We start from the raw sequence: 27,950 nt of genomic DNA on the forward strand, positions 1-27,950 counted from the left end.
TCATTACACTGATTGTTGTTAGATTTTTAATTATATTATCCAAAGGTACATCAGCTGGCAAACCATTAAATACTTAATAGTCTATTTAAAGGGAATGATTGTGGTGGGGAGTTTGCTCAAACTATATGGCAGCGATAAAGCGAATAGTTGCGGAGCGCTTTCAAAGGCCAGTGAAAGCATAGGCTACTGACAGTTAAGTCCTATTCAGATGCTAACTGTTTATCATGGGCTTGTACAGTATTTTAAACATTTACAGAGGTAAGTCGGTGAATTTATTGCTGCAAATCCATAATGTCAGTGTTTTTTCTCACCCAACCCACGTAAAAATCCCTGGCCAAATTAGTACCTACTGTTTTTTGACAAACAGGCCGTGTAATAATTTAATTGCCGTCTGAATCCACATCTCTGAGTTTACAAGAAGAGATTCAAAATTCACTGTTTAAATCCTTTTTGATCACTGTCGAGCACCGTACGTAAGATGTAGCCTACACTTTTATTACTGAAATGCTGGAAAGTATTTACAAGAACAATATTTCATCGCAGCTCCACCTCAGCGAACACAAATGGGAAAGAGAAGAAAGCATTTGAAATGGTTATTGTGGCAGCAATTTTAAAATATGTAGGCTAGGCTATTTTAGGCTATTATAGTTTGGATTATTTTTTATAATATCCCATGAGTCCTAATAAATGCAATTTAAACTATTTCTTCTTTTATAAAGAACACCGCTTTCTCACATAATGCAGCAGCCCCTGCACGAGAGAATAATTGATTCTCGAGCCATCGATATCAACCAATTCAGCAGCATCGCCACGGACAGCACCGGATAACGTCACACGTAAGAAGGTATATCTTAAGCAGCTTCCTAAGGTATGGTTCGGGAAACACGCCTAGAAATGGTATACCTTTAGTTAAGTTATACCTTAAGAGTCTTCGTAGCGCGTTAAGAGACAACCCAACGGGAGGAACGAAAACAGTAAATTAACTGTATATTTTCCCCCTTAGCATTAATGGCGCAGAGGTGTAAACAGTACCTGCAAACCATACTTTAAAAAGTATAGTAAAAGTAAAAGTAGAGATACCTTACAGTGATTCAATTATTCTATTACAAATTACGAGTCACCCAGTGGCATAGCGTCTGGGAATGGACGTGCATATGGGCCCGGGCGGATTTGGGCTCTACACAGCGAGGACAATAAATCGAAGTCGACACAACAACCTCTTAAACGTCTACAAACACTCAAGTCTCAGTTAAGCTCAAGTGCCCCTAAAGGCCATAAATAAACCAATATCCTTCTAAATGGTCTCTTCAATTTAACAGAAAAATAAAATAATGTTAAGTCAAATTAAATACTGGACGTGCTGGTTTGGGCTTCATCAGCAGCTGTTGCCATTTCCTCATCTCAGATATGAAAAACCTGTGATTCAGCAGCTACACCTGCTAATGCACTCACATTTGCTTAAAGTAGCCTTGTTGACAAGTTTTGGTGAGTAAAAGCAAAACGCTTAAGATGTAGTACATTCAATGCCCTGTAGATGGCGCTATCACTTACTTTGTAGCAGAAATAAACTGCTGCAAAATAAGTTACAGTAGGTGCCATGCCAAAATGTAACAATTAATGGCATTACTCATCATAAATCTGTTGGAGTAAATAGTATGTAGTCAAGTAGACTAGAGAGTAAAGTGACTGATACTCTGATACAAAGTAGCCAAAAAAGATACTTAAGTACAGTAAATAATTACATTTACTCAAATACTTTACACCACTGTAATGGCAAAAATGGCCAGTGATAGTGTGACAATTATTCCCACTTTATCCTATATGCATTTCTTGTGACCTCAATTAATTCATTAAATAATATAAATAAATATATATAGAAATATATATATATAATATGAATAATATCAAATTAAAAAACACTTTTAAAAAACGTGATACATTTGGAAATAAAAGCAGTATTGTAAAGAAATTTAGTGTTGTTAAATTGAAAACTATTATTAATAGTATTTTATTTTCTGTTCGGTTAACAAATTGTATTTGTGTTTATGGCAATGTTGTTTTCTTTTTGTAATTATTATTATATTATTATTATAATTTAAAAAATATCACAAATTAAAATGATTTAATAATAAAAATTATGTTAAAAAGATGATGTATTATAATCATTATATATAATCATTATTCATTGTTTCAATTTGAAATTTTATTTTTGAAATATTTAAAAATATATATTTTCCATTTTTATATTCCAAAGGGTTCGTGTGTTTGTTGTGTAGGCTATGTCTCTTTTTTTTTTTTAATTGATGTCTCTTTCTCGTGGTTAAACATATGACTTTGGTCTTACATTTACATTAGTGAAGATAAAGAAGGTTAACATGCTAATACAGCGACGCAGCTGGCAGAATCAACATCATTGCAGAGGTGTATATACTTAAGCTTTTAAAACTCCGGTGCAAATCTGTATAGGGCAGAAGAAATGAACTGCAGCACTGTGACTGTCCCGCGTGGAGCATGTAGGCTATACCGCAGAGTGTTTAGTGGGAGGGGAGAGCAGAGATCAGGGGTAACGTTAGAGGAGGCGCACGATACATCGAGAGCAGTTCGGAAACAATCAGCTTTAGGGATGTAGTCGATGCGGCTTGAGCTCCGTCTGTCCGAGCTCATCAATATGAAGAAACATTCGGCCCGGGTCGCGCCGCTGTCCGCCTGTAACAGTCCGGTGCTCACCCTGACCAAAGTGAGAGGTACGTGCGCAACGGGCTCCGTCCGCAACACGATTCGAGATTTAACCTCATTCTGCTTTCTTTCATGTCTTAAGGCGCAGTTGAGTGTGCTTGGATTCTATAGTCTTTGTAATTTAAATCGAACTGTAGCGCATCCGCAAAATAAGCTAATTTTACGGAGTAACGCCTAATGTCTCCTTTGACTTTACGCATCACATTGCAGATGTTTGGCGGTTCTCTGCGCTATTTATGGTCAGAATATAAACAGATTTTGTTGAGGTTAAAAATACATCAAATACAAGACATTTGCATTCATTCAAATCCTAAAGACATGCCTATATGTTTTGTGTGTGTGTGTGTGTGTGTGTGTGTGTGTGTGTGTTAGTGAGTGTGTGTGTGTCATAATTTGGTATCAATCCTTATCTGATCATATACAAGAACCATGTCAAATTTTGTGGAATTATGATTATGATGTCTTCCAAATTATGATAGAAATTCCTTTATAAATTTTTACATGGATTTAAGAGAGGAAGATATGCTGATATATATGCTGTTATTTTCATCGAGCGATTCATTCCTTCAGTCCAGAAGATGATGCAAAAGGTGCATCTGCTTGTTATTGCAGACAGAAACTTAAAAGAAACACTTAAAGCTTTTGGCTTCCTGTCAGCGGAGACAGTTAAATTACTGGAGAACTGCAGATTATGTTTTACTTGTTATATATAAGCACTCAGTCATTAATATGCCAGCTGCCAGAAATGATATCGTGAGGCAATTTGGTAAGTGTATTGTTGCCATGAATAATAATAGTATTTTAAATCATACTTTTTATTTATCACTTGCAATTTTATAATACTGTAGCATTTCTGTGCGTATAATAATATTGTTATTATTGATCACAATAACATCAAGCTGAGTACATGTCCCATACTTTCCCATTTCCATGATGTATGAACCCTGTACATGCTCTTTCCCCTGAAGCTGAGTGGTTGTGTGGTTTTGTTTACGTCTAATATAGTGAATGAAGTGGGATGTTAAACACTCAGTGGTCTTTGGTTTCAGCTCTGGCTCAGACCCAAGGGTCTACTCATACTGTTGCAGTGGTTTAGGCCTGCCTGCAGACTAATTCTGGCAGCTTCTATGATTACTAAAAGGTTGATGTTGGCAGTTCAGAGATCTGGTGGGCCTTGTGGGCTTTCTTTGAGGTGAGGTACAGAAAATTGAATATGAGACTGAAATGAGTCATTTTTAAGATGTCAACACACTTTCTCACATACTGTGCAAAGACAATTTCAAGTAAACCATTTCCAGGTTGATTTCCTCCAAAATGAAATAAAATGAAAATAGTAGCTATCAGTTTTAGGCTGCTTGTTAAACAATCACATTTCCACGCACCCAATGCTAAATAGAGTTATACAGCGTTTAGTTATCAGCCTACTTATAAGTGCTGAGATTCATTTCAGCTCACACGTTGAGCCAGATGAATCTGTAAACCCGAACCATTCCTCCGTCAGGCGGTAAGTCTAATGCAGGGTGGCAGAAGTAAGAGGCTGTAATAAACCTGCAGTGAGTCATTACACTGATGTGACTCACGCGCCTTCACTGCCAAACTCTTTCTGTTCACATCTTGGCTTTTTGTAAGAACTCTGCGTCCCTGTTTGGTAGCCAGGACTATTTTTTTTTTTTTTTTTTGGTACATAACCAACTCTTTAATTGAAGCGTTTTAATCAAATATATTTCACACCAGTCAGCCGTGGCACAAAACATCTATGTTGCTGTGAGGTTTTTTATGTCTTTCTGACATCAATCAGTTTGATTCAGAGCTTCAGTCTAAGAATAACTTGTGCATGTTGCTCGTGATATGTTTGGGTTTTGATACACGTCATCCAGACTAAGAGGCGTTTTGCGTGAGTGGAAACGGGTGCTTATGTTTCTTGTTCAGCGCACTAGTGAGGGGGAGAAATTTCATCCAAACGTCATTTCAAACATATAGATTTCTTGTATGGATTACAGAACAAAGATATTCAGGAAGTCTTGAATTTTATATTAATATATATTAACCATTTGGCACGTATAGTCCCTGAAGTTTGGACAGTTTGGAAATAAGGTTTAGATGAAGTCGTGTTATGCTTCCGTCAGCTCGCTTTCTGATTTGATGTTTCGTTGTACATCACAATCTACAGAGTGCGTGCACATTTGTCCATTAATTTCCATTTTTGTGAACTTTTGGTTTGCTTTGCACTGTTTCATGTTGCCATACTTCCTATTTTCTCGCTCATCATTGGTTACCAAGGTTTTTAATTGGTTACTCACACCTGTTTCATTTTAGTTCATTAGCTTGTGTATATATTCCCCTGATTTTCAGTTTTTCATTGTCTGGTGTTGTCTACTTTGAGGTTAGCGTGTTTTTGTTTTGTTTAATAAAGTGACTGCTACATTTAGATCCGCCGTGCCTCACATCGTCTTCTTCATCTGATCAAAAATGCTTTGTATTGATGAGTTTCGGCACACTTGTCTCAGTGTTTACGGACTGAGCTGGATTAGTATTGTATACTTAAGTCGAAAGCGGCAAGTTAACTGTCAGATTCTGGGCACTTCACACTGTCAGGACATTAGTGTGGAAAGCTGTGTCTGGGGAGACACCTGCAGCGCTAGCTCATCAATTAGATTCAGCAGGGGACTTACGCTCTATCTATTATGTATTGATCTAGAACAAGAATGCTGGCGTGACTCCAGTCTGTAAAACTGCAGTCTTTCTTCAGGATTTATAGGCTGTTGTGGAGGAGACAGAGAGGTGGTTGGACTCTGTTCATTTTAGTCACTGAACAATGTTTGTATTTGATCAACAGAAAAGAGCCAATGACTCAACAATCCACTTAAACGTCTCCGATGCTCAATACTGCAGTGCACACAGCCATACACACACACAGTGGGCGACTGGCAGGGATATGCTTTTCTCTGTCATGTCTATGAGCCGTGAGCAGGGTCACAACAGAGTGTGACATCCCGGGCATCTGTTCTTCTAGCTCGACACTCCAGGGTTCACTGACCTGCAGCACCAAAACACACACACACACACACACACACACACACACACACACACACACACACACACACACACACACACACACACATACACTCACACACAGAGAGAGAGCGTCCCGTCAGTACTTCTGTCTACTGTATTTTCCAGAAGCATCATCATCATCCCCAGACTAATGTTGCCCATCAGATGCTGAAAAAAATAAACCCACCAGAAATTACATTTCTGTATATAGATGGATATGATCTGACCCCCCCCCCCCCCTCCCCCAGTTTCACAGACAAGGGTTAAGCTAGTCCCAGACTAAAATTTATATTTGAGCTGTTTTAACTGAAAGCAACTTGCACTGGCATATCTTAAAATATGTCAGTGCCCTTGTTTTGTAAGGCATGTTTATAAAAGCTACTTAAATATCCTAATTTAACTAAAGTCTAATCCTGGCTTAATCTAAGCCCTGTCTGTGAAACCAGGCCTATATGTTTAAGTGAGTTGCTGTGTCTTGTAACATGATGCTGAATATTTTTTTTTTCTTTAATTGCATAGGAAGAGATTGTCTTCTTACTTTATAAATCTGGAACAGCACCACTGCGGACCATAAGCAACGAGTTTGAAAACATATGGGTGGTGTCAGCATAAATGATTAGTAATTTATGAGGGCCTTTATCATGCTACAGCACAACATCTGCCATTCTTAGCAGTTCTGGACGACTGGAATGCAGAGACTTTCACCAAGCTACTAATTTAGCACGTACATTTTGTTGTATAAAAAAGAGATTAATAATCAAAAAATTATTTGAAAATTAAAGATATATTTTAGGTAAAATGCAGATTAAGCATCTGTGACATACTGTTGATTAACATAAAATATCTGAATAAATGTTTTTAAAAGTATAATGCTCACCCGGGTTGCATTTATTTGATCAAAAATACAGCAAAACAGTGATATTGTGAAATATTATTACATTTTAAAATAACTTTTTTCTATTTTAATTATATATTTAAAAAAATTGCATTATTTATGGCTTGTAATGCACCTTATAATGCATTTTATGAATAATTGTAACCAGGGCTGCGTTTCCCGATAACGTTGTTTCTTAGCGCGCTACAAAGACTCTTAAGGTATAACTTAACTAAAGGTATACCATTTCTAGGCGTGTTCCCCGAACTATACCTTAGGAAGTTGTTTAAGTTAAACCTTCTTACGTGTGAAGTTACCCGGTGCTGTCCGTGGCGATGCTGCTGAATTGGTTGATATCGATGGTAACATAATAACATGAAACTTTGCTCAAACTATCACCAGGGGCTCTACACATGAACTCGAGCATTGAGAACATTGTTTGTGTACACAGAGTTTCCTAAAAAGAAAAATTTTTAACAACTCACTGTAGCTGTCTGTGTCCGTCGGCATTTTGACAGTCAAAAATAGTCGTCATTTCAACATTCATCATTTCAGGCAAGCAAAAGAAACCCATTAAAAATCCTGGTGAACATTTCCGAGTTGAACATAAAATCAATGAATCAATGAAAAATGAATCAATTGTTTTCTGTGATAATAGGCAACATGCCTCTAATTCTTTCAACAGAGCTTAACTTGCATTTAACATGATAGGCTATATTCCTTCAAGGACATGTAGAGAAATCCACTAAAAGCCGTGCTGTTCCCGAATCCATGGGATGCTGCACTGCAGAGCTGTACCACTGTTACCCAGATGGCAACACGAACATATTTCATCTCTAACTGTTTGAAGTCATGCACTCACTGATGTCCCAGACACGCTCATGATGCCATTACAAAATAGCATGGACCTGCTCCGTATTGCGTGTGTGAGAGAGAAGGCTGTGCTCTTTCATGCTGGTTGAGCTCTGTGCAGAGTTGGCTCTACAAAGAACTGGCAGTTATCAACAAGAGAGATCTGCACTGCAGAGACAAACATTGAAAGGAGGAAAGCTACGAAAGACTACGTAAAGCTCACAGGTGCGTTCAAAATAGGGCAAGAAAAGGGTTCTAGGTGTGTGTGCACAATTTAAGCTACGTCCGTACTGGATACATTTAAAAACACATCTTTTTTCTCTACGTTTTGGTGTTCTGTCCACACTGATACATTTGAAAATGCTGTTTTCACATTGTAGTGTAGAATGAGAAAACTGTTTTTTAAAAACTGTGTTTGAAAGCGATGATGCAGTTTTAGGGGCTGTTTATACGACACCGTTTTCAACTTAAAACTGAAAAAAAATTATGCGTTTTGGTCGTTCATTTACACGACAACTGTGTTTTGGGGGCCTTAAAACATGCAAAATAAGTGCACGTTTTTGAAAACTGTGCCGTTATCATCTCAATGTAAACTACAAAAACGTGAATTTGTGAAAACGGTGACATCATGCGTTTTACGTGTCTATAGCCACAAAGTGTTTCTTTACAAAGTGACATTGCCAACTACTGGCCTGGCATGTGTAATACAGTGTTTTTCATCTTTTTACTGGATCCGTGTGAACGGTATCATTTTGATAATGTTGTCGTCTGTACGTGAAAAACAAAGGAAAAAACGTTTCCATTTTTAGTGCATCGTTGTCGTGTAAACGTAGCCTTAGGCACATTGTACTGATAGATATCTATGTTTTTACCAGTATATGTGCTAGGCTATATGAGTTGTAAAGCTAAAGATAATTGTTACTTTTTACAACCTTCCTATTACAGGTACATTACTGCAAAGATGACAAAAATGTACTCACAATTCCTGCCCTGCGGCAAGTATTACGTTATTACGTTATACGTGGAATGGCGATTGGTAATTGGTGAGATGTTTTGCAAAATAAAATAATCATGCCAGAACTGAAGAACAGCGTAATAACTTTATTATGTCTGGTGATCTTTTGTATCATGTCAGTGAGCTTTTATTAAGTTTTTTTGCATTTACAGTAAGATGATTTAATAATTTTCTGGCGTTTCAGCATGGACGAGAAACTTTTGGAAAACGCTTGAAAACGCTGGTATGGACAGAGAGCGTTTTGAAATGCAAACACCATTTTCTGCACCGGACGCGAAGGTTCAAAATCCATTTATTTTTACGTCAAAAATAGAACGGAACACCAGTTTACTGTCAGGGATTTGTCGAGTCAGGTCGCACTGCATCCCGTGTAGACAGTATTAGTAATTTCAATGAGTTAAATTGTCTTTTGTCTCGTCGCATTGTGCCACTCGCGTCTGGTACCCGGTCTTAGAGTCAGTTATAAGGCATTTGTCACTTCAAAATGATGCATGAATGTATGAGCATGCATTGGCACATTATTATCCTACAGTAGGGAATCATAAGGATAATCATGAGCATCTGTTCTTTTACAAAAGGCTCATATTTCATGGCAGGCACACTAAGCAATCATCTGACTTTATGACTTCCTCAAGATGGTTGCAGTTACCATTATTTTTCATCCAGCATTTTTAAGACTCGCCATTGTGGGCTGTAGACATATTTTGGCTAACGCAGGAAGTAGGGTGAAAGATGACTCATTAAATCTTAATATTTTTCCATTGCTTTTGGGTTCAGATTGTGTGCTCATTACACCAGCACCTACCAAATGTCATTCCCTGCCACTTCTTTTTTTTAAGCTCACTATGTCACAGTATTTGCTGAGTCTGGGTCACAGAGGCTCTGATTCAAATCTATCACATCTTTGAGGCTGTATTTTTATGTCATTTTGTGACTGAGAGCCCTGACCGCCGCCCTCATTGCCGATGCACTTTGTCTGTGCTCCTCTTGACACGTCGATTCATTTTGTAATGCTTTTTGTGAGAAACACTCACTCGCCTGACTCAACATCAAGCCTCTGGCAGAGACCGATTTTAATCTTCCCTGTCAAAAAGAAGAACTGTTACTTGAAGCCATGAAATAAAACCCTTTAAAAATAGAAGTTGAAATAGAACCCTTCAGAAGTGTTCAAGCATAAAAAAAAGGGAATGGCAATGCTAGCTTGGAATTGGGGTCTTGATCACCCTGTATGGGATTATTTTACAACAATGACCGAAAAACACTACTGTAACCATCAAAATAGTAATTATGGCATTTTCAAACTTTTTGATGCCAACTACCCCCAAACATGAAGAGTCTCTTTGTGAAAGACCAGCATTTAAAGGCAGGTTTTTTTATAATCAATTTATGTTACATTTATACTACTACAAAATGTATAATACTCATTTGTACTGACAATTTATACTACTAAATTTAATTTAAAGGGGTGGTATAATGCCATTTTCACAAGACGTAAAATGTGTCTTTGATGTCCCCAGAGTGTGTATGTTAAGTTTTAGTTCAAAATACCCCACAGATATTTTTATATAGCATGTTAAAGTTGTCACTTTTTGAGGGTGAGCAAAAACGCACTGTTTTGTGTCTGTTCCTTTAAATGCAAATGAGCTGCTGCTCCCGGCACAGAATGCGGAGCTTCAACAGCTTGTGTCATTTTACCTCACACAGACATGCACTGAAAATTTCTAAAAAATTTAGCCTTTTATGTTTATGTTTATGAGTCAATGATGGAGAGACTCAAGAAGAAGTGACAACATGTAGAATGCAACAGGACATTTCTGAATGGTTAGTTGATGAATTTGTGTAGCTTATGTATAATTATCTCTGGTCATTGATTAGCATATTCTGTCTTGATAATCTATAAATCGTGTTCCGGGGGCGGGTTTATGTAAATTTTAGGGTTGGTGATGTCACTAACCCTGGAGGAATGTCGTGTAGTCCCTACCAGCCGTATGGAATGATTTTCCGGACATTTTTCAAAAGGAATTGCAAATTGTATTTGCAATTGCGTTTTCAAATTGTGCACGCATAAAATGTGACATAATCCAAACGCAAATGCAAATCGCGCATTACCGTTTGCATTTTCGTTTAAGCGAACGCACAGTGACTGCCAAATTTAAAATGGAAATGCAAAGTCCATTTGCAACTGTGTTTCCCATATCTTACGAGTCTTGACCCTGTCATATTTAAATAGCAATTTCAATTACCACTCTGCTTTTTCACTTTCTCAGCGTCACGTATGTAGCCAGCCAAAACTCAAATGAAATCGCAATTCCCTTAGTATTTCCATTTCCGATGCCTTACACAGAAACCTGTCAATCAGCGTCAAGGGTGGGATTAATATGGGGCGTGTTCGTGTTGGGACGTGACGTCACTCACAGTCGACGGTTAAGAGGTGATGCCCTGAACAGACAGACGCCGATTTATTTTAAACAATGGAGGTAGTTGGTGAAATTGTGGAGGACCTTATGATGCTCGCAGCAAGTTGATGACAGTACATCCTCTACAGATGTCCTCTTACTCAGAAGCCATTTCATTTTGGATAAGTTAAATGTTTTCGTGGCCTTGACCAACAGCAACATAAGTAATGTTGTCTTCGCCAACCTCAGTGAAGTAGCTAATAATAGGCTTTTTGTGAAGGACAGGACAACTAAAGAACCTGGACGTCCTTTACTGGACATACCACAAGAGATGAGTGTCGGTGCTAGGTCTCACCCCTTCAAATAAGTGTTCTCAATTTGCGAAATTCAATAAAAATGCTGTCTGTTGCAGTTAAACCTGTGTGTGTGTGTGTGTGTGTGTGTGTGTGTGTGTGTGTGTGTGTGTGTGTGTGTGTCACTAGCGGCGCAGGATTTTGATTGTAGGTGGGCCTCCAGAAAACTGGATGGGCCAGTTAAAATAAGCCAAAAACAAAAAACGGGTTCCCCTTCATCTCCGTTTCAGTGCTTTTCTGCGGCACCGAGGACAGCGACTAACTATACCTGAATTTAATGCGTAGTTAGCATAGGTTTAAAAAAAAAAACGGATTTTTTTTGCTGCTTTTTTAAGACAATTACAGTTTAATTTAATTTATTGTTTAATAAAATTATAGGCCTATTATTTTTTTAGTTTATTAACAGCAACAACAGCTGTAAAGATGAAGTTGACGATCGTCATCTCCATATAGTGAACGCGCCTATAGAGAGAAATGCACATCATGGATTACATAATCAGAGAGTAGCCTTTTTCTTTTCGTTTTAAATTGTTAAAAATACATTTTGGGCTTTCTTAAGATATATTTCATGTCTGTGAGGCATACGTTGAGTTTCGTTAATTTAGGATGAGATGCGCTCCTGTTCACGAGCAATGCAATGACCGCGCGGGCGCCTCAATGATTTTATTGTCTGCTATATTTCCTTTTTAATTTATTAAATCCAGGCAATAAAAAAATTATTGGTTGATAAAAAAAAATATTAAAATTAAGATACAATTTATACAAAACGAAATTCACTAAAAAAGTCTTTCTACAAAACAAAAAGTGGTCAAAATCATGTCTGACCCACATCTCTCGATATATTGCGCATCCTATCTTACTCATGCGGTTCACTTTTCATAATCAACATAGATGAAAAAATAACATTATAATATTTTAACAAATATGAAACTAAATGAGCTTATTTAATGGCTACAACAGGTATAGTATACAGACTCTCTATTTGTACAAATTGCTGCACATTCATTTTATTCTGAATTTTGCATGCATAAGTTGAAAGGCATTTGTTTGCATGCATAGTAAAACATATCTGCAACATTTATCAAGTTCACTGATAATTATGTCACTAATTATTAATATCACTAATTATTATTATCACTTAATGAATAATGTAACAAGGACAAAGCATGTAAACTGCGTTGTTTAGAATTGAATGGATCGCAAATAGATCCGAATGAAGAAACGTACAAAACCATAGTAGAAATGGATGGGCCCGGAGTTAAAATGTAGCGCCGCGGCTGGTGTGTGTGTGTGAGAGAGAGAGAATGTTTGTTCCACTTTACATTTATGGTGTAGTCTATTTGTTTAGATTTATGTGGGATTTAATCATTTTAAATTAATCTCAACTGTGAAATGGACAAAAACAAAATTATACATAGGCTACTTTCAGACCAATTAAATCAAACCCAGGTTTTTTTTGTGTGTTTAGACAAATAATGTAACAAAAGTCACAAAATTCCATGACACTGAGATAAGGGAGATATGTTTTTTTGAATGGGGGAAAAATATCAAATGAGATCCAAACAGAACCCAAAGACAACATGAGGGTTTAAGAAATATTAATTTTAAACTAAACCAAAACCAAATCTTTATCTCAGTGTCATGGAATTTTGTGACTTTTGTTACATTACCTACATCTGTAGAGGATGTACTGTCATCAACTTGCTGCGCGAGCATCATAAGGTCCTCCACAATTTCACCAACTACCTCCATTGTTTAAAATAAATCGGCGTCTGTCTGTTCAGGGCATCACCTCTTAACCGTCGACTGTGAGTGACGTCACGTCCCAACACGAACACGCCCCATATTAATCCCACCCTTGACGCTGATTGACAGGTTTCTGTGTAAGGCATCGGAAATGGAAATGCTAAGGGAATTGCGATTTCATTTGAGTTTTGGCTGGCTACATACGCGACGCTGAGAAAGTGAAAAAGCAGACTTGGTAATTGAAATTGCTATTTAAATATGACAGGGTCAAGACTCGTAAGATATGGGAAACACAGTTGCAAATGGACTTTGCATTTCCATTTTAAATTTGGCAGTCACTGTGCGTTCGCTTAAACGAAAATGCAAACGGTAATGCGCGATTTGCATTTGCGTTTGGATTATGTCACATTTTATGCGTCCACAATTTGAAAACGCAATTGCAAATACAATTTGCAATTCCTTTTGAATAATGTCCGGAATATCATTCCATACAGCCGTTTATTGAAGTCCTTAACTTTAAAAGCGAATATCTCCCTTTGCTTTGAACTTTGAGCATTGTAACTTTGCAGATGTTGTCTATGCTCAAACAGCAACATTACACACTTAGTTAGAAAAGTGAAATCATAATCAACCACCCCTTTAAATGAAATAAAATAAGTGTAATACTTTTGTTGTCATAATTATCTCATTAGTCTCTCAGCAGAATGGAATAATCCCACTTTTACAAAGGAGTAGTAAAGTAGGTAATAATGTAAGATTCTTGGAACATTCCCCCTATTTTTCACACTTTTTTATCTTAAATTCTTCACTTTCCTCCCAGTACCGGATCTCAGTCTAATGGTGAAAAATGGAAATAGAAATTGCCATTAACTTCACTTAATCCTTTAGAAATTACATCAGAAGGCTTCCATGAGAACCTTTAAATCATTTTAAATTGCTATGAAGGTCAAAAAAAAAAAAGAAGGTCAAGTCATTAGCAGTAAGTGACATTCTGATTTAGACTCCATCAGTTCTGCTAAAGACGTCCTTCTGAAGTCAAGAGTCAAGGACTTTCTCTCACTGTTAATTACACAGAATATCCTTGCAGAAACTGCATTAATTGATGATAATATGATAAAATAGTCTCATTAACATCTCCTTATAGCAGCCGAATCACATGCTTATTTTTTCCACATGCATATTGTTTTAATGGTACAGGGTAGAGTTAATGGAATTATTATTATTATTTTAAATAGGATATCATTTATTTATTTTATTCTCTCATAATAATAATAATAATAATAATTTATTCTCTCAAGTGCCATCTGAAGCTCGTATATTTAAGTTCATTAAATTCATTCATTGAAAATTACATATTAATTGCAATTTAAGTGAAATTACTGAACTTAAATAACAGAGCTTGATAAAAATGATCATTCTAGAAGAAAATTTCAGATGGCACTTAGAGGCTTATGCATCTGAACTCTTCATATATATATATATATATACTGTATATATAGCCTATATATTATTTTACATTTATTTATTTACTCTTTTCTTCCACAGTGCAAATTTCTTTAAGATTTCTGCTGAGCTTGCATGTTGAGTACTATATATATTAGCATGTGTCTTCAGAGATTTATATGGCATCATCAGTCTCCATGGTAACAGCACTTTTTTTCTGCTTTTAGATAATTGCCCACATGTTAAATACTCAGTGATAGTGGCAGGTCATTATGAGGGGACTGGGAAGTGGTGCGTCGGTTTGAAAACAGACACAGCAGCAGTGTTGGGAGAGTGCAGTGACTGAAATGCTTTGTATTCAAGGGTAGCTTCACACATCCATGAACACTTTACATTTCATGGGTCATTTAAAAGAGCTTTGAGGTTGAGTCCTTTGAAATATCTGACATGAAAAATGCACCTCATGGCTTTTTGGGTTTCCCATAAAGATTCAGTGCGCTTACTAATATTTGCATTTTTTTTCTTATATGATTTTGCCATTTAAAATTCCTCTTCCTGGTTGAGTTTATTTGGCTGTTCTTCATCCTTTCAGATGTCAGTGAATGTGGCCTGTTGTTGCTGTTTTTTTAAAGACAAGCAAATCTGCACTCGACGTGCAGGTGAACACACTTATTCTCAGTGTAATACTGCTGCTGAAGTGCCCTGCAGCAACTCTTGACAAATAGCGCTGCTTATGAAAGGTATGAGATCACTGTTCGTTTTTTTTTTTTTATGATCTCTGTAGGATTCCAGACTGCAATTAAAATGGTCACAAATGCATGCAAAAAAAGTAATATTTGCTATTCTAATTTTAAAAGTATTGCTTTTGTTTAGTTTACTGAGGCCCAAATGTAAGGTTGAATTTACCAAAGAACGATCTTTGGAAATTAAGCAGATTGTACATTTGCTGTGGTGTATGATATGACAACAGCTTCCTTGCTAGTGTGTGTTTGTGTGTAAATATAGATTAGTGTACACTATAGTTTCGGTTTACACATACACTGTGGGTGGTGTTGTTTGACTAGGAGTTATTTGATTCTTTCTGTTTGGAAACTGTAGCTTCTGTTAACAGAGACAGATCTATGGATGAACATGCTGTTGTGTTGTGGTTTGGATGTTGAAAGCTTCTCCAGGCACATCCCAAAGGATGCAGATACATGAAGGTTAAAGAGTGTGTTCGGGTGGACTGGTGAACTCTAAAGATTCAGAGTTATCGGCAGAAACAGAAAATCGTACATAATTTCATGCAGCAAATAATTAAGCTGCTTTAAAGAGTTTTTGAGAGTTTGGGACATGCAGCTTCTCTGAAATTAAAGCTTGTGCGTGTAAAAAAAATCCTAAAATACAAATAGGCTGCTGTCTTACAGTCTTCACTCAATCTGTCTGTGTGAAATTTCTCTAGGCTGTTGGTTATGAATTAGAAGGTCTCAAGAGAAAATCATCTTTCACTTTAAATCACTTGCTATAAAGATTAGGATTCAGGGTATTTTGTGATATTAGGCCAACATATGATGATTGAGCTCTCGGTGTCTTTTATTTGAAATGGAAGCTTTCAGCTATGCTATGTTTCTGAAAAATTCTAGAAAAGTAGTATCATTTACTGTTAAGAGACCAATAGTTTTATCTTAGATACTATGTAATGTATCACAGTTTCCAAAAATATTAAGCAGCAAAACCGTTTTCAACATTGATAATAAGAACAAATGTTTCTTAAAGGTGAACTAAGTAACTTTTTAACCTTTACCGAACAGCTTCGGAGTCATTGGAATGGTTATATGACTGTTTTCGGGTTGAATGGTGGTCTTCTCGCACCCCTCGAGCGCCTGTGAGACGAAAAACCACCCCTGCAACTTTGGGCCGGCGGGCCGCCGGCCGCAGCATCAGGAAGTAACGCGTGATATCAGGTCTCGCGATGTAACTGCTTTACGGCACTGCACACATATACTATCTAAACATTTATATGCTAGCCTTCTGTGTATTATACATACCTCAGTGGACATGGCTCCGTGCGTTCGCCGGGTTCTTTGAAAACAAATGCACATGACCAGCGGGAGAAGATGGGACGAGCCAACGAGTTTTGACGACAGTGTTGTCAAATATCTATTCCGAAGCTGTAGGGGGAGCTCTATAGAGAAACCCGCGAGCAAAAAGCGAGAAAACAGCGAAGAAGTCGGCAAAGCTGCATAATGCAGCTTTAAGCAGCAAATCAGCATAATTAGATTGATTTCTGATGGATCATGTGACTCTGAAGGATCATGTGACACTGAAGACTGGAGTAATGACTGCTTTTGATCAAATAAATGTAGCTTTGGTGTGCATACAGCCCTGTTTTCACCTGGTATTAAGAAGACTTAATTTGTTTCCGTCAATCCGGTATCAAGTGGATGATGCTAAATACAGGTGTAAACGGGTCTCAAACGTTTTAAGCTTAAGAGGTTGTCTACTTGTGATCCGATCGCCCAAAACGCATCAATACCAGCTTTAAACGGGGCCTTGAGTGTTCTTTCAAAAACATTAACATGAGATACAGTATTTGGTGCAGTATGCTTGTATACGGCACGTACTGGAATCTAGTTAGTATGTTTGTTAGTATGCTATTCTGAACAATGTATTTGAGTGTTTACTTTCTTGTGAATAGCCTTGCAAATGAAAAATCATCTATCATTACCTTTTTAAGTATGTTATTGTGTTTCATAGAGTAATCAGATGCTTCAGATGCTATCCTCTTTATGGATAAACAGACTGAATCCTCCACCAGACGCAGGGAGAGTGATTACTCCACTCGTTTATTCTGCGCGTGAATAGATGAAGGGCTATTAAGAGCCATTAAGAGCGTTTATGAATTGATGGTGGGCTTGAGATGTGCTTATCTGATCCGAACAATAGCACTGCAGTTCTTGATAGACTTCAGACAGATTCCATTCAGAGTTCCTGTTTTATAAAGTATTCTTGGTTTTCAAGCATTTCCCCTTGACACTTTAAGCACAGTCAGCTGTGCTTTTGATTGCTTCTTCGATATTTCAGGGAACGCTGGTGAGAATGTGATGTTTCATTTATTTGGCGAGAGACATTTTTTGGAAGTCTATGGATTAGACATCTTTCATGTCATTTCAGGGATTTTTAAAACGTCTGAAAACCCATGTAATACTGAAATGCTTGACAAAAATGGTGTCAGAAAGAATACTTTGATTCAGCAAGGATGCATCAAATTGATCAAAAGTGCAGTAAAGACATTTACAAGTTGCAAAAGATTTCGAATTAATGCTGTTCTTTCAAACTTTTTATTCATCAAAGAATGCTGAATTTTTTTTTACCACTGTTTCCACAAAAACTGCTACGAACTGCCAGATCCATTTTTGTTGTTCAGTATTTCTGTCACAGTGCGCTGATGCAGAGATGATATCAAAGCAGGATCTATTTGCAACATTTATGGTTTATTCACATAAAATTTAAAATTAAATAAAAGTTCTCAGCATACTGGGCTTCCAAAAAACAAGAACAGAAAAACCAACTAAACAGAAGGTGCATTCCATTGTGGACTGTGAAATGTTTCATCATCTCAAGTGAGATTCCAATCCGAAGGGTGCGAACATGTTCAGTTCAAAGGGCACTGTGAACTGCATAGGGAATAAGGGAATATCGATACATAACTTCACAGGAAGTGGAGAAGAAAAATCACCCAACTGTCAATGAGAACCACATCACCAGTCAGAACTAAAGATGGAGCAGAGCCGTTAAAAGTGTTTTTAAACTGCTCTTTAGTTTACCTATGCGGTTTGAGTATTCATAAATGTTGTTATTATTATACAAACTAGAGTATTTATGAATGGCTATGGTGATGAATTTTACATTTGCATATTCTATTGTTTGAATAGGTATGACAAAGTAAAAGTGGCAAGATGCAGCTGAGGCTCTGTCATTTTTTATTTTACTTCATTTACCTCAGGAGTGTTTATGATGTGGGAAAGAAAGCACACAAAATGAGACCACTACAATTCAATTATTAAGACCATATAGTAGGTACACACATGCACATGGTTAACCAAATCAGAATTTATTTTTATATGGCATGACACTTAAAGTACAGCTTCAAATCTGTTAATAATAGTCAATTGATAGCTGCAATAGTCATACAGTTTTATAATTAAAGGCACACTATGCAAAATTTGTACCTTAATATAACAGTTTCGAAATTATTTCGATGGCAAACAAACTCGTAGTAGGGCGAATCATCCCGATAGCAAAGCGGGGGGTGGGGGGGAGGGGGACGCCGCTGGCAAAACCAGCAATGCAAGTTTGAGAGGTGGCGCCCCACCAAATCTCGCGAGAATCACGACTTGCTTTACGGCACGACGTCACATACATCAACAACATATGAAGCAGCCTCTATGGAAGACACTAGCACGCATTTCAGACGTGAATCATGGCAGAGTCGACGAAGAAAGCGAAGAAAGCGCGGTCAGAAGAGTGCAGAGACGGCTCTGCGTGAGTGGTATTTACGACAGTAACGTTAAATACAAGTACTCCACAGCAACTCTAGGGGTCGCTGTTTGAGAATAAAACGGAAACTGCATAGTGTGCCTTTAACATATAAGATTTGATTATATTTATTAAAAAATACATGTGTGTTTTGTGTATGTATTTTAATTTTGAATGTACAGTAAATGACAATATTCATGTTATATCATAATCTGTATGACCCCATCATTGCCTTTCTTTGATGACGTTGCAGGGCGTTCCAAATGAGCGATTATTGTCAGCGAAGTCCACTTCAACGGATATCCCATGCTCAGGGAGTAGGGAGCAGTGAACACTGCGTAGGGACCCTGTAAATCGGAACACACCTAGAACAAAACCAAATCAAAGAAACAAGCAACAGGTGTTCAACTAATCAATCAATGAAAAACCATGGAAACAGACAAGGAAATTACAGGCAGGTCAAACAAGAAAAAACAAAACTAAAATACTGATAAACTAAACATAACACATAGGAATAAATTACATTTTAAAATATATTTAAATTAGTGCTGGGCAATGATTAATCACGATTCATCGCATCCAAAATAAAAGTTTGTGTTTACATGATATATTGTTTGTGTATGGTATATAATTATTTTGTATATAGAAATACACACACATGCATGTATATGTATGTGTTATTTATATATAAAATATTTATATTTATTCATAATATAAATTATGTATAAATATATATACAGTATACACATGCAAATATTTCTTAAATGTATACATGCATATTTGTATTTATATATACAAAATAATTACACAGAGTACACACACATATATTATGTAAACACAAACTTGTTTACGTTGGATGCGATTAATCGCGATTAATCGTTGCCCAGCACTTATTTAAATAGAAACTGTTTTATTGTAATTATATTTAATTGGAATTTGAGAATTTTTTTATTTAAAAAATATGTGTATATATATATATATATATATATATATATATATATATATAAAGATAAAAATATTACTTTTTTTTAGTCTTTCCACCTTTTGAAGAGTTCTGAAAGGAAAACTTGCAATTTTTTTATTCTCTGAATATGATTAATGCATTTTCATAAGATGAACCAAATGAAAAACACATCATGAGAGCCAAAAATTTGGAGAAATCTCTTTTTGTATGATTCTGTGGAAAATGGGATATTTACAAAAATAGCAAGTGCAGCTGAAAAACTGCATAAAAACTGCATCCAGATTACCTCATTTGTTCTACATCACTGAAAACGTCACATTTCCCTGCATAGATTGTAGTAATACTGCAACCCTGCAGTTCATATATGGGGGGGAGTATTTTTACAGTGATTTGATTGTCTGTTTGCACCAAACCATAATAAAAAAATGAAAATAAACGGTCTCATAAATCAGCAGCTGATGTCATTTTGTTTGCTTGCAGGGGAGGAGCGTCCGAGGGAGACTGTCATGGGCACCGCCGATGGACAGGCGATGGTGGGCGGAGCAGCGGCGGAGTCAGGGACTGGGAAGCAGAGATTACGCTGCTGCGTGCGAGTGACGGCCGTCCAGGTGCGAAAAGCAATATGGGGCGTTGCCATGGTGATGTGTGTGTGCTCGTCATGGGCAGGCTCCACCCAGCTGGCCAAGCTGACCTTCAGGCAGTACGACGCACCCTTCACTCTCACATGGTTCGCCACCACATGGAACTGCCTCTTCTTTCCTCTGTATTACGTTGGCCACCTGTGCAAGAGCCCTGAAAGACAGACACCAAAACAGAGGTTCAGGTAAAAATCTGGACCCGTGAGATTGTGTTTATCCAGTAATGCATTCTGGGATTTCCTTTTCGGAGGGAAAATGCATGCAGCTTACTACTGCAGTTTCTGCAGCTGAGCGAATAGCAGAGCAGGGGTTTGCGTTTGCCTGGTGAATCTGTTTAGTGAAATCCCTTTTTGTCACCCTAATCTCTGTTGAGGACACTTAGGAAATTCTGTGCCGTAATTCACAGACGGGTTGTCCTCTCCAGGTTTGTCTTTTGATCTTGTATGTGCTGAATACTAAGCAGACTCATTGCTTATTTAAACCGAGTCATTAAAGGAAAGTATCTTCCGCTCTGTCTAGGAAGAGTGTTTGGAAAGTGAAATATACTGTAGTTTCTGGTGAATGCTTCTTTTATTTAATAATTTTAACAAATGCTTTTGTGTTAAATGAGGAAAAGCCAAATCAATTTGTCACACAGGGCAAAACAATATTAGCAGCACTGCAGTGCAGGATTTGAAGACTCAAGGGCCAGCAGTGAAGTACAAAGGCTTTGTAAAAATGGAGGGGGAAAAGGCAGAAAGACATTTTTTGGTTAATATGAAGTGCCTTTATTTATAGTAATGCATTACTTGAAAGATGCAGTATAGTTATTAGAAATAGCAGAAGCTTCTGGTTTTTGACATCTAGCCCAGATACCCGTTTAAAATCTTAGATAATAGAAAATGAAGATTCCTATAGACATATTCATGTTTTTTTTTCTATTTCTGTGGGTCATTTAATATGTTGACCTTAAAAAGTGATGTCAACCAGCCATGACTTGGGATACACTTTACAAAAACTTGGACCCTGGAAAATGTCAAGCTTTAAAATTAAAATGGACCATATTCATGCACAATGTGACAAAGTATGTTTATGGATCAACATCCTTTTTTTTTGTTTCAGAATAACAGTGTTATTAAATAAGCCATACCCACAACTTTCCTCAAAAATCAGAGGTAGATGACAGTTGCTGAAGCCTGTAAATGTAATAGAGACAAAGAAGAAGTTATTCTTACCATACAATAAAAGAAAAAACTTGAGGATAAACAAACACAATTCCATTGCAGTCCTCAATGTAATTAAAAAAGACGGAGACGTGCATAGGTGAAAAGGCAATATTCCCAACACCATTACACAATAAATTCCATTTAACAAATATTGAATGCCATACAGCCAGCAGTTAACTAATTAAAAACATCCTTAAATGCAAATCAATCACTTTTTTTTTTGGAACTTCTCACAATTTTATACATTTCAAAGACTCTTAAATGAAGAGATTATTTTTATTTCCCCCATTAAAAACATGGGGTAGTCATACAAAAATAGTGTCCGACATAAAAATATGCAAATAGTTATTTGCAAATAGTAAATATGCAACAATTAAATACATCCAAAATCCAGTGTGACAAAAGCCAAAGACATGCTTTGCTTTGCATAAAACAAGAATCACATATAGACCAAAGCAACTTAATGAATCTTAAATTAAGACAAATCTCAATAATACCCATGATGTTTACATAAACTAAACTAATAGACACTTTAATCACTGAAATTACTGAAAAGAGATGTGAATGAAGTTGAATGAATGACCTGCGTGACCTTTCCTGAATGAAATGGTTTAGTCCAATTTCCTGATGGAGAGGTGGACTTCTCAATTTGCCTGATTGTACATGGAAGCGCTACAGTCACTCTCGTACTATATGTCACATAAGGACAGCAATGCATGACAAGCATAAACCGGCTGGGACCAGTGTGGGATGCTGGTGTGCTGGTGGACCAGCATACGTTGTCTTTTGTTTGCTGGTATGATCCCAGAAAGACCACAACAAAACATGTGTATGTTACATATCACATTTCTTAGTGTGTGATCGCAGTTAAAGACCAAGACAATTAATTGTAATTAATTATTTAATAAATGAAAAATTTGCTGGTTACATGTTTACACAGTAAAATCCCCAGTGTTAAACAAACACTGCTCAGTTTTCATATAGCCCCAATCTGAGGCAATGTTGCAATTAGTGAAATAAAGTAGATTCTCTCTACAAGTGCTGATTGAGCATTAGTGACGATACCTGCAGTTAACAAGCAGAATCACAGAAGTTAAGAGGAACAAGTACAGAAATATAACCACAACTGACTCACAGCCACACAGCCTTAGATGAAATCAACTGTAAATAGAATCAGTATCTCACCAGAGGATAATTAAACAACTCCAAAAACAGCATTACCATATTCACTTATTACAAATTTACAGTTCAAAAGAACAAAAGTACAGTTTTGGCTTTATTTTTTTCATATAGTACAAAGGTTGTTGAAGTCAACTGTTATGGTGATTAGTGTTCCCTTTAGTTGGGAACTTGGTCATTGACTTTGGTTGAATTAATTATCTTTCAGCAATTGTTGAAAGTGCATGCTGTCACTGTTTTCAACAATATGTCAAGCTCCTGACTGCACTGAACCAGCTTCACCAGCTCTGTTTTGCTTGAGAACAGCATAGACCAGTTAGACCAGCACTATTCCAGCACTAACCACACTGGAATCCATACTGGTTTATGCTGGACTTTTCAGCAGGGAAGGGCTGAGCAATTTACTCTCAGTTGTAATTAGAGTCCATTATCTAACATGGAAGTGAACTGAGGACAACTCTAAGCGTAATGGCCAAATATATATGGTAGCTCTGTGTGTATCTGTTCATCAGATCACGTCACACAGACACATTCAACATTTCAATGAGGGAATATAGCTTTAAAAGTTTGTTTTCAATCGGTCTAATATCTGTTGGGTGTTTTGTGTGAGGTTTCGAGAGGGTTTTAAATTCATGTTTTATGTTTGTGTATGTGATATTTCAGAGAGTGCTGTCGGTTCTTCGGGGACGACGGACTAACAGCGAAGGTGTTCTTCACTAAAGTGGCCCCTTTCGGCCTGCTGTGGATTCTGACAAACTACTTGTACCTTCAGGCTCTGAGAAAGATCAACAGCACCGATGTATCTGCACTCTTCTGCTGTAACAAAGCCTTCGTCTTTCTCCTGTCCTGGATCGTGCTGCGGGATCGCTTCATGGGCGTCAGGGTGAGTGGGTGGACGGATAGTTTGATAGATGGAAGAAATTTTAGATAGCGATTTGACATGCACTTTTCATGATGCTTGATCTTAAGTGTTGCTAAGAGTTTAATAGATAGACGGACAGACAAATATATGTAGATGTCAAGGCAACCTTTTGGTTTTGGATTGATGAATCGTATTCTAGTCCCTTCTGCTGTCTAATCCCATGAGTCAGCAGTTCCATCAAAGTACAATACTTTTGCTTTCACAATCACCTTTTCCTGTCTTCTTCCTTTGTGCTCCTTTCTTCTTTTCCTCTTTTTTTCTCAGATCAAAGAAACCAAAGTGCTGTTTAACATTTTCTTTGTCTCTCTGTGTTCCTGTTGCTCTCTCTCTCTCTCTTACACACACACACACACACACACACACACACAAGCACCGCAGTGCTGGGCAGATTTTGGTGAGTCAGGGTTTTTGGACGTCCCTGGCGCAGTACTAGTTAAGTTCCCATCTAGAGGACATTAGATGATAGAGAGACCATGAGCTCACGTTAGTAAGTGTGTTTGGTTTGTGATCCAGTTCAGATATGTGATGTGCTGCTCTCACAGTAGAAATGACCCACAATCTTTTCAGAGTAAAGGATATGAATGTAGTAATTAAAAGTGAATAAAAGAGGGGAAAATCTTTTAGAATCTTCTGGGAAAATGGGTGAGACGTGAGTGAAGATTTGGAAAAAGAAACAATATTCCATGTCAAGTTAAAGGTATAGCGGCGGATTTTTTACTTCCGGGTGGATCACCTATACTATTGGTCCTCCTAATTGTCAATCATTCTGGTGAATCAATCTAACTTTTCAAAAAGTGGAGAGGGCGGGTCTTATCTAAAATTCGGAAAGATCCTCCGCTATACCTTTAAACAACTCAAAAAAAAAAAAATGTTTTGTCCTAAAATAGTCTTAATTGTCTTTGTGTTAAATCTAATTCTTGTTTCTTGCATGGAATTTTATGGTGAAATATGCCCTGGACATGTTCTTGGCAGGTTTCATGAGGTGTTTCATGAGGTGTGTTTCTTCTGATAAGATGATGGTGATATGAATATGGCAACATCCATGAGAATGCAAAACCACGATCCTTCAAATAAGGGCAACAGAACAGAGATAGTTGAACCAGAACAAAAAGCTGTTCAGGACGGTCTTTGGGTGGGAGTCATCAATCTTTCTGACACCCTCATAATGTTTCTGTACTGCACTCAGTTCGGCTACGCTCTGGAAACATTTTTCACTTGGACACACTTGTAAACAATACAACATATAATACATGTTGTAGACTACAGACAGTCTTTTTGATGTAACACATTGCGATGTGACCTTTATTTTGTTCTTTTACAAGATTGTGGCTGCCATTCTGGCCATCGCTGGAATAGTGATGCTGACCTACGCTGATGGCTTCCACAGTCACTCTGTTATTGGCATAACATTTGTAGTGGCCTCTGCATCTGCCTCTGCCCTCTATAAGGTAACCCTACTTCAACAGTCAACACTTTTGTTATTGCTCATTGAGAGTATTTTAACACCAATGTAGCAAAGGCGTTTCAGTTAAATTGGTATTTGGTTCTGTGTCATTGAAACGGTACTCATCAATAACTGCACCTCTTTACATAGTCATGGAGTGATGTCTTGGGAGTGCTTTGCTTTCTGTAATTAACCTTATCTGTCTTGATTGATTTTGTGAAGTACTTTCTTGCGGTCATCTGAAAAATTGATTTTGTGAAGTACTTTCTTGCGGCCATCTGAAAAGGACAAATCAATAAGTGACCTGGACAGAAAGATCAGTTGGCTATCCACAACATTACAACCTTGTTTTCTTTCCTGCAGACATTTGAAAGATGACATTATTTTATTTAGAACTATTAATACGAACACTGAATCAGAAGTAGGGTATTTAATTTATATACATGCGCACTTTATGTACACCTGTTCAACTGCTCGTTAATGCAAATATCTAATCAGCCAATCACATGAGAGCAGCTCAATGCATTTAGGCATGTAGAAACGGTCAAGACGATTCACTAAAGTTCAAACTGAGCATCAGAATGGGGTTGAAAGGGGATTTAATTGTCACTTTGACATGGTTGTTAGTACCAGACAAGCTGGTCTGAGCATTTTAGAAACTGCTGATCTAATGGGATTTTCATGCATAACCAAAGAATGATCAGAGAAATAGAAAATATCCAGTGAGTGGCAGTTCTGTGGGCGAAAAATGAACAGCACGTCGAACCATGAAGCAGATGGGCTACAGCAGCAGAAGACACACCGAGTGCCACTCCTGTCAGCTATAAGAACAGGAAACTGAGGCAAGAAGTCGTACAGGCTCACCAAAATTGTACAAAAGAAGATTGGAAAAACGTTGCCTGGTCTGATGAGTCTCGATTTCTGCTGCAACATTCAGATGTTAGGGTCAGAATTTGGCTTAAACTACATGAAAGCATGGATCCATCCTGCCTGTCAACGGTTCATGCTGTTGGTGTAATGATGTGGGTGATTTTTGAGCCCAATTTTGAGCATTTTGGGTCCAATTGACTGTTCGCAAAGACCCGCCCCCTTTATTTACTGTTGCTACGTCCGACAAGCCATGCAGCTCTCATCACTCCACACATCATGTTCTCACGCAGTGAAAAGTACACCGCGGAGCTAAAGAGGACACTGACGACAAGTCGAGAGACAAGACAGAGCCGATTACTTTTGATATGAAACAAATTTCAAATTTTTACATTTTTTAAAGACATTTAAACAATAAATACCGTTTTGTGGCTCTTTAATGTGTCGTGACAGATCGCTGTAGTGCCTCAGTTCAAGCGGCTTATGAACCGATCATCTCTTTCTAGCAGTTAATTTACAGCATCAAATAAACATGAATGAACATCAGATGAACACACAATTTTTCAAGTTCAAGTCCACCAACGTTACTCTACTAACTCTTCGGCTTTGTCGGATTCTGCGTTATGATTGGTTAAATCATCAGTCAATCAAACTCCCAGCGAAGGGTGAGTTGAGCATCGTTTAAACACCACAGCCTATCTGAGTATTGTTGCTGACCATGTCCATCCCTTCAAGACCACAGTGTACCCTTCTGATGGCTAATTCCAGCAGGATAATGCAACGTGTCACAAAGTTCTCTTTTTCAGACCATTCTCTGTGATGGTTGTGCATGAAAATCCCAGTAGATCAGCAGTTTCTGAAATACTCAGACCAGCCCCTATGACACCATGCCACCTGCAAACTTCAAAGTCTTAAATTAGCTTAAATTCTTTATTCTGATGCTCAGTTTTGTAGTGTGTGGACCAATCAGACACATAATTATTCATTATATTAAAGAATAATCCAGCAAACCCCTTCCCCCAATAAACTGTGTTATAGTACCCCTGAACTGCAACTAACATTCAGGCAGAGCCAGGCCTGTGGTCACCATGGCAAAAAATCCATTTACGACCAAAAGGAATGTGGAAAGAGATAACTCTCACTCCATTTCCCAATTAACTCTCACTCCATTATGCCCATAAAAAGAACTCATCCCCTTTCATTCATAGGCATAGGAAACCTTCTATGAATGAGCATGCATATCTCTAGGACATTGGGTCTCATCCACTGTACGCACACTTTTTTTATGAACAAATCATTATTCAGTAATAACTTTCGTTTTAAAATGTATTCAAAATTACGAATAAATATAGAAACAACTGAAACCACCCGTATACAAAAATTACAATTACTTGCTGGCCTTATAAACATGTTAAGATGAAATTTAAACATAGATATAGATCTTAAATAGGCTAGTACATTACATATAGGCCTATCAGTAAAAAGAGTAAGAAAAGGTGCGTTATAGCTCTGTACGCGGTCGCTCATTTAGAATACTACGACTTCATCAACATTATAACAAGGTTAAGAACATGTACAGTACATACGCATGTGTTGTAAATTTGGTGGAACGTTTAGGCTACATGAGAAGTTTAAATGTGCGTATCAATACGAATAGTGTGCACAGTTATTAGTGAATAAGACCCATTTTGTGTATGATTATTTTATGGTTGTCATCTTGGAATTATAAGATTCTTTCTGACAT

The 27,950-nt window shown here is 37.4% G+C and overlaps 1 protein-coding gene across 2 annotated transcripts in view; it reads left to right on the plus strand.

Annotated features, from left to right (window-relative positions):
- slc35f3b (solute carrier family 35 member F3b) overlaps window positions 1-27,950 on the plus strand; it is a gene marked incomplete at its 5' end in the record, with an annotated part of 74,428 nt that overhangs the window by 41,436 nt on the left and 5,042 nt on the right. The window contains 4 exons of one of the 2 annotated variants that reach the window (XM_081351697.1): window positions 2,610-2,744; window positions 20,432-20,774; window positions 23,637-23,856; window positions 25,218-25,343. In XM_081351697.1, coding sequence (XP_081207823.1) covers window positions 2,633-2,744; window positions 20,432-20,774; window positions 23,637-23,856; window positions 25,218-25,343 — 801 coding nt within the window. Of the gene's footprint in view, window positions 1-2,609; window positions 2,745-20,431; window positions 20,775-23,636; window positions 23,857-25,217; window positions 25,344-27,950 lie in introns of those variants that run through there. The other variant, XM_081351696.1, reaches the window with a different exon arrangement.

The sequence above is a fragment of the Scardinius erythrophthalmus genome (genome assembly GCF_964197995.2).
Source record: "Scardinius erythrophthalmus genome assembly, chromosome: 21".
In the NCBI taxonomy this organism is placed as follows: Eukaryota; Metazoa; Chordata; class Actinopteri; order Cypriniformes; family Leuciscidae; genus Scardinius; species Scardinius erythrophthalmus.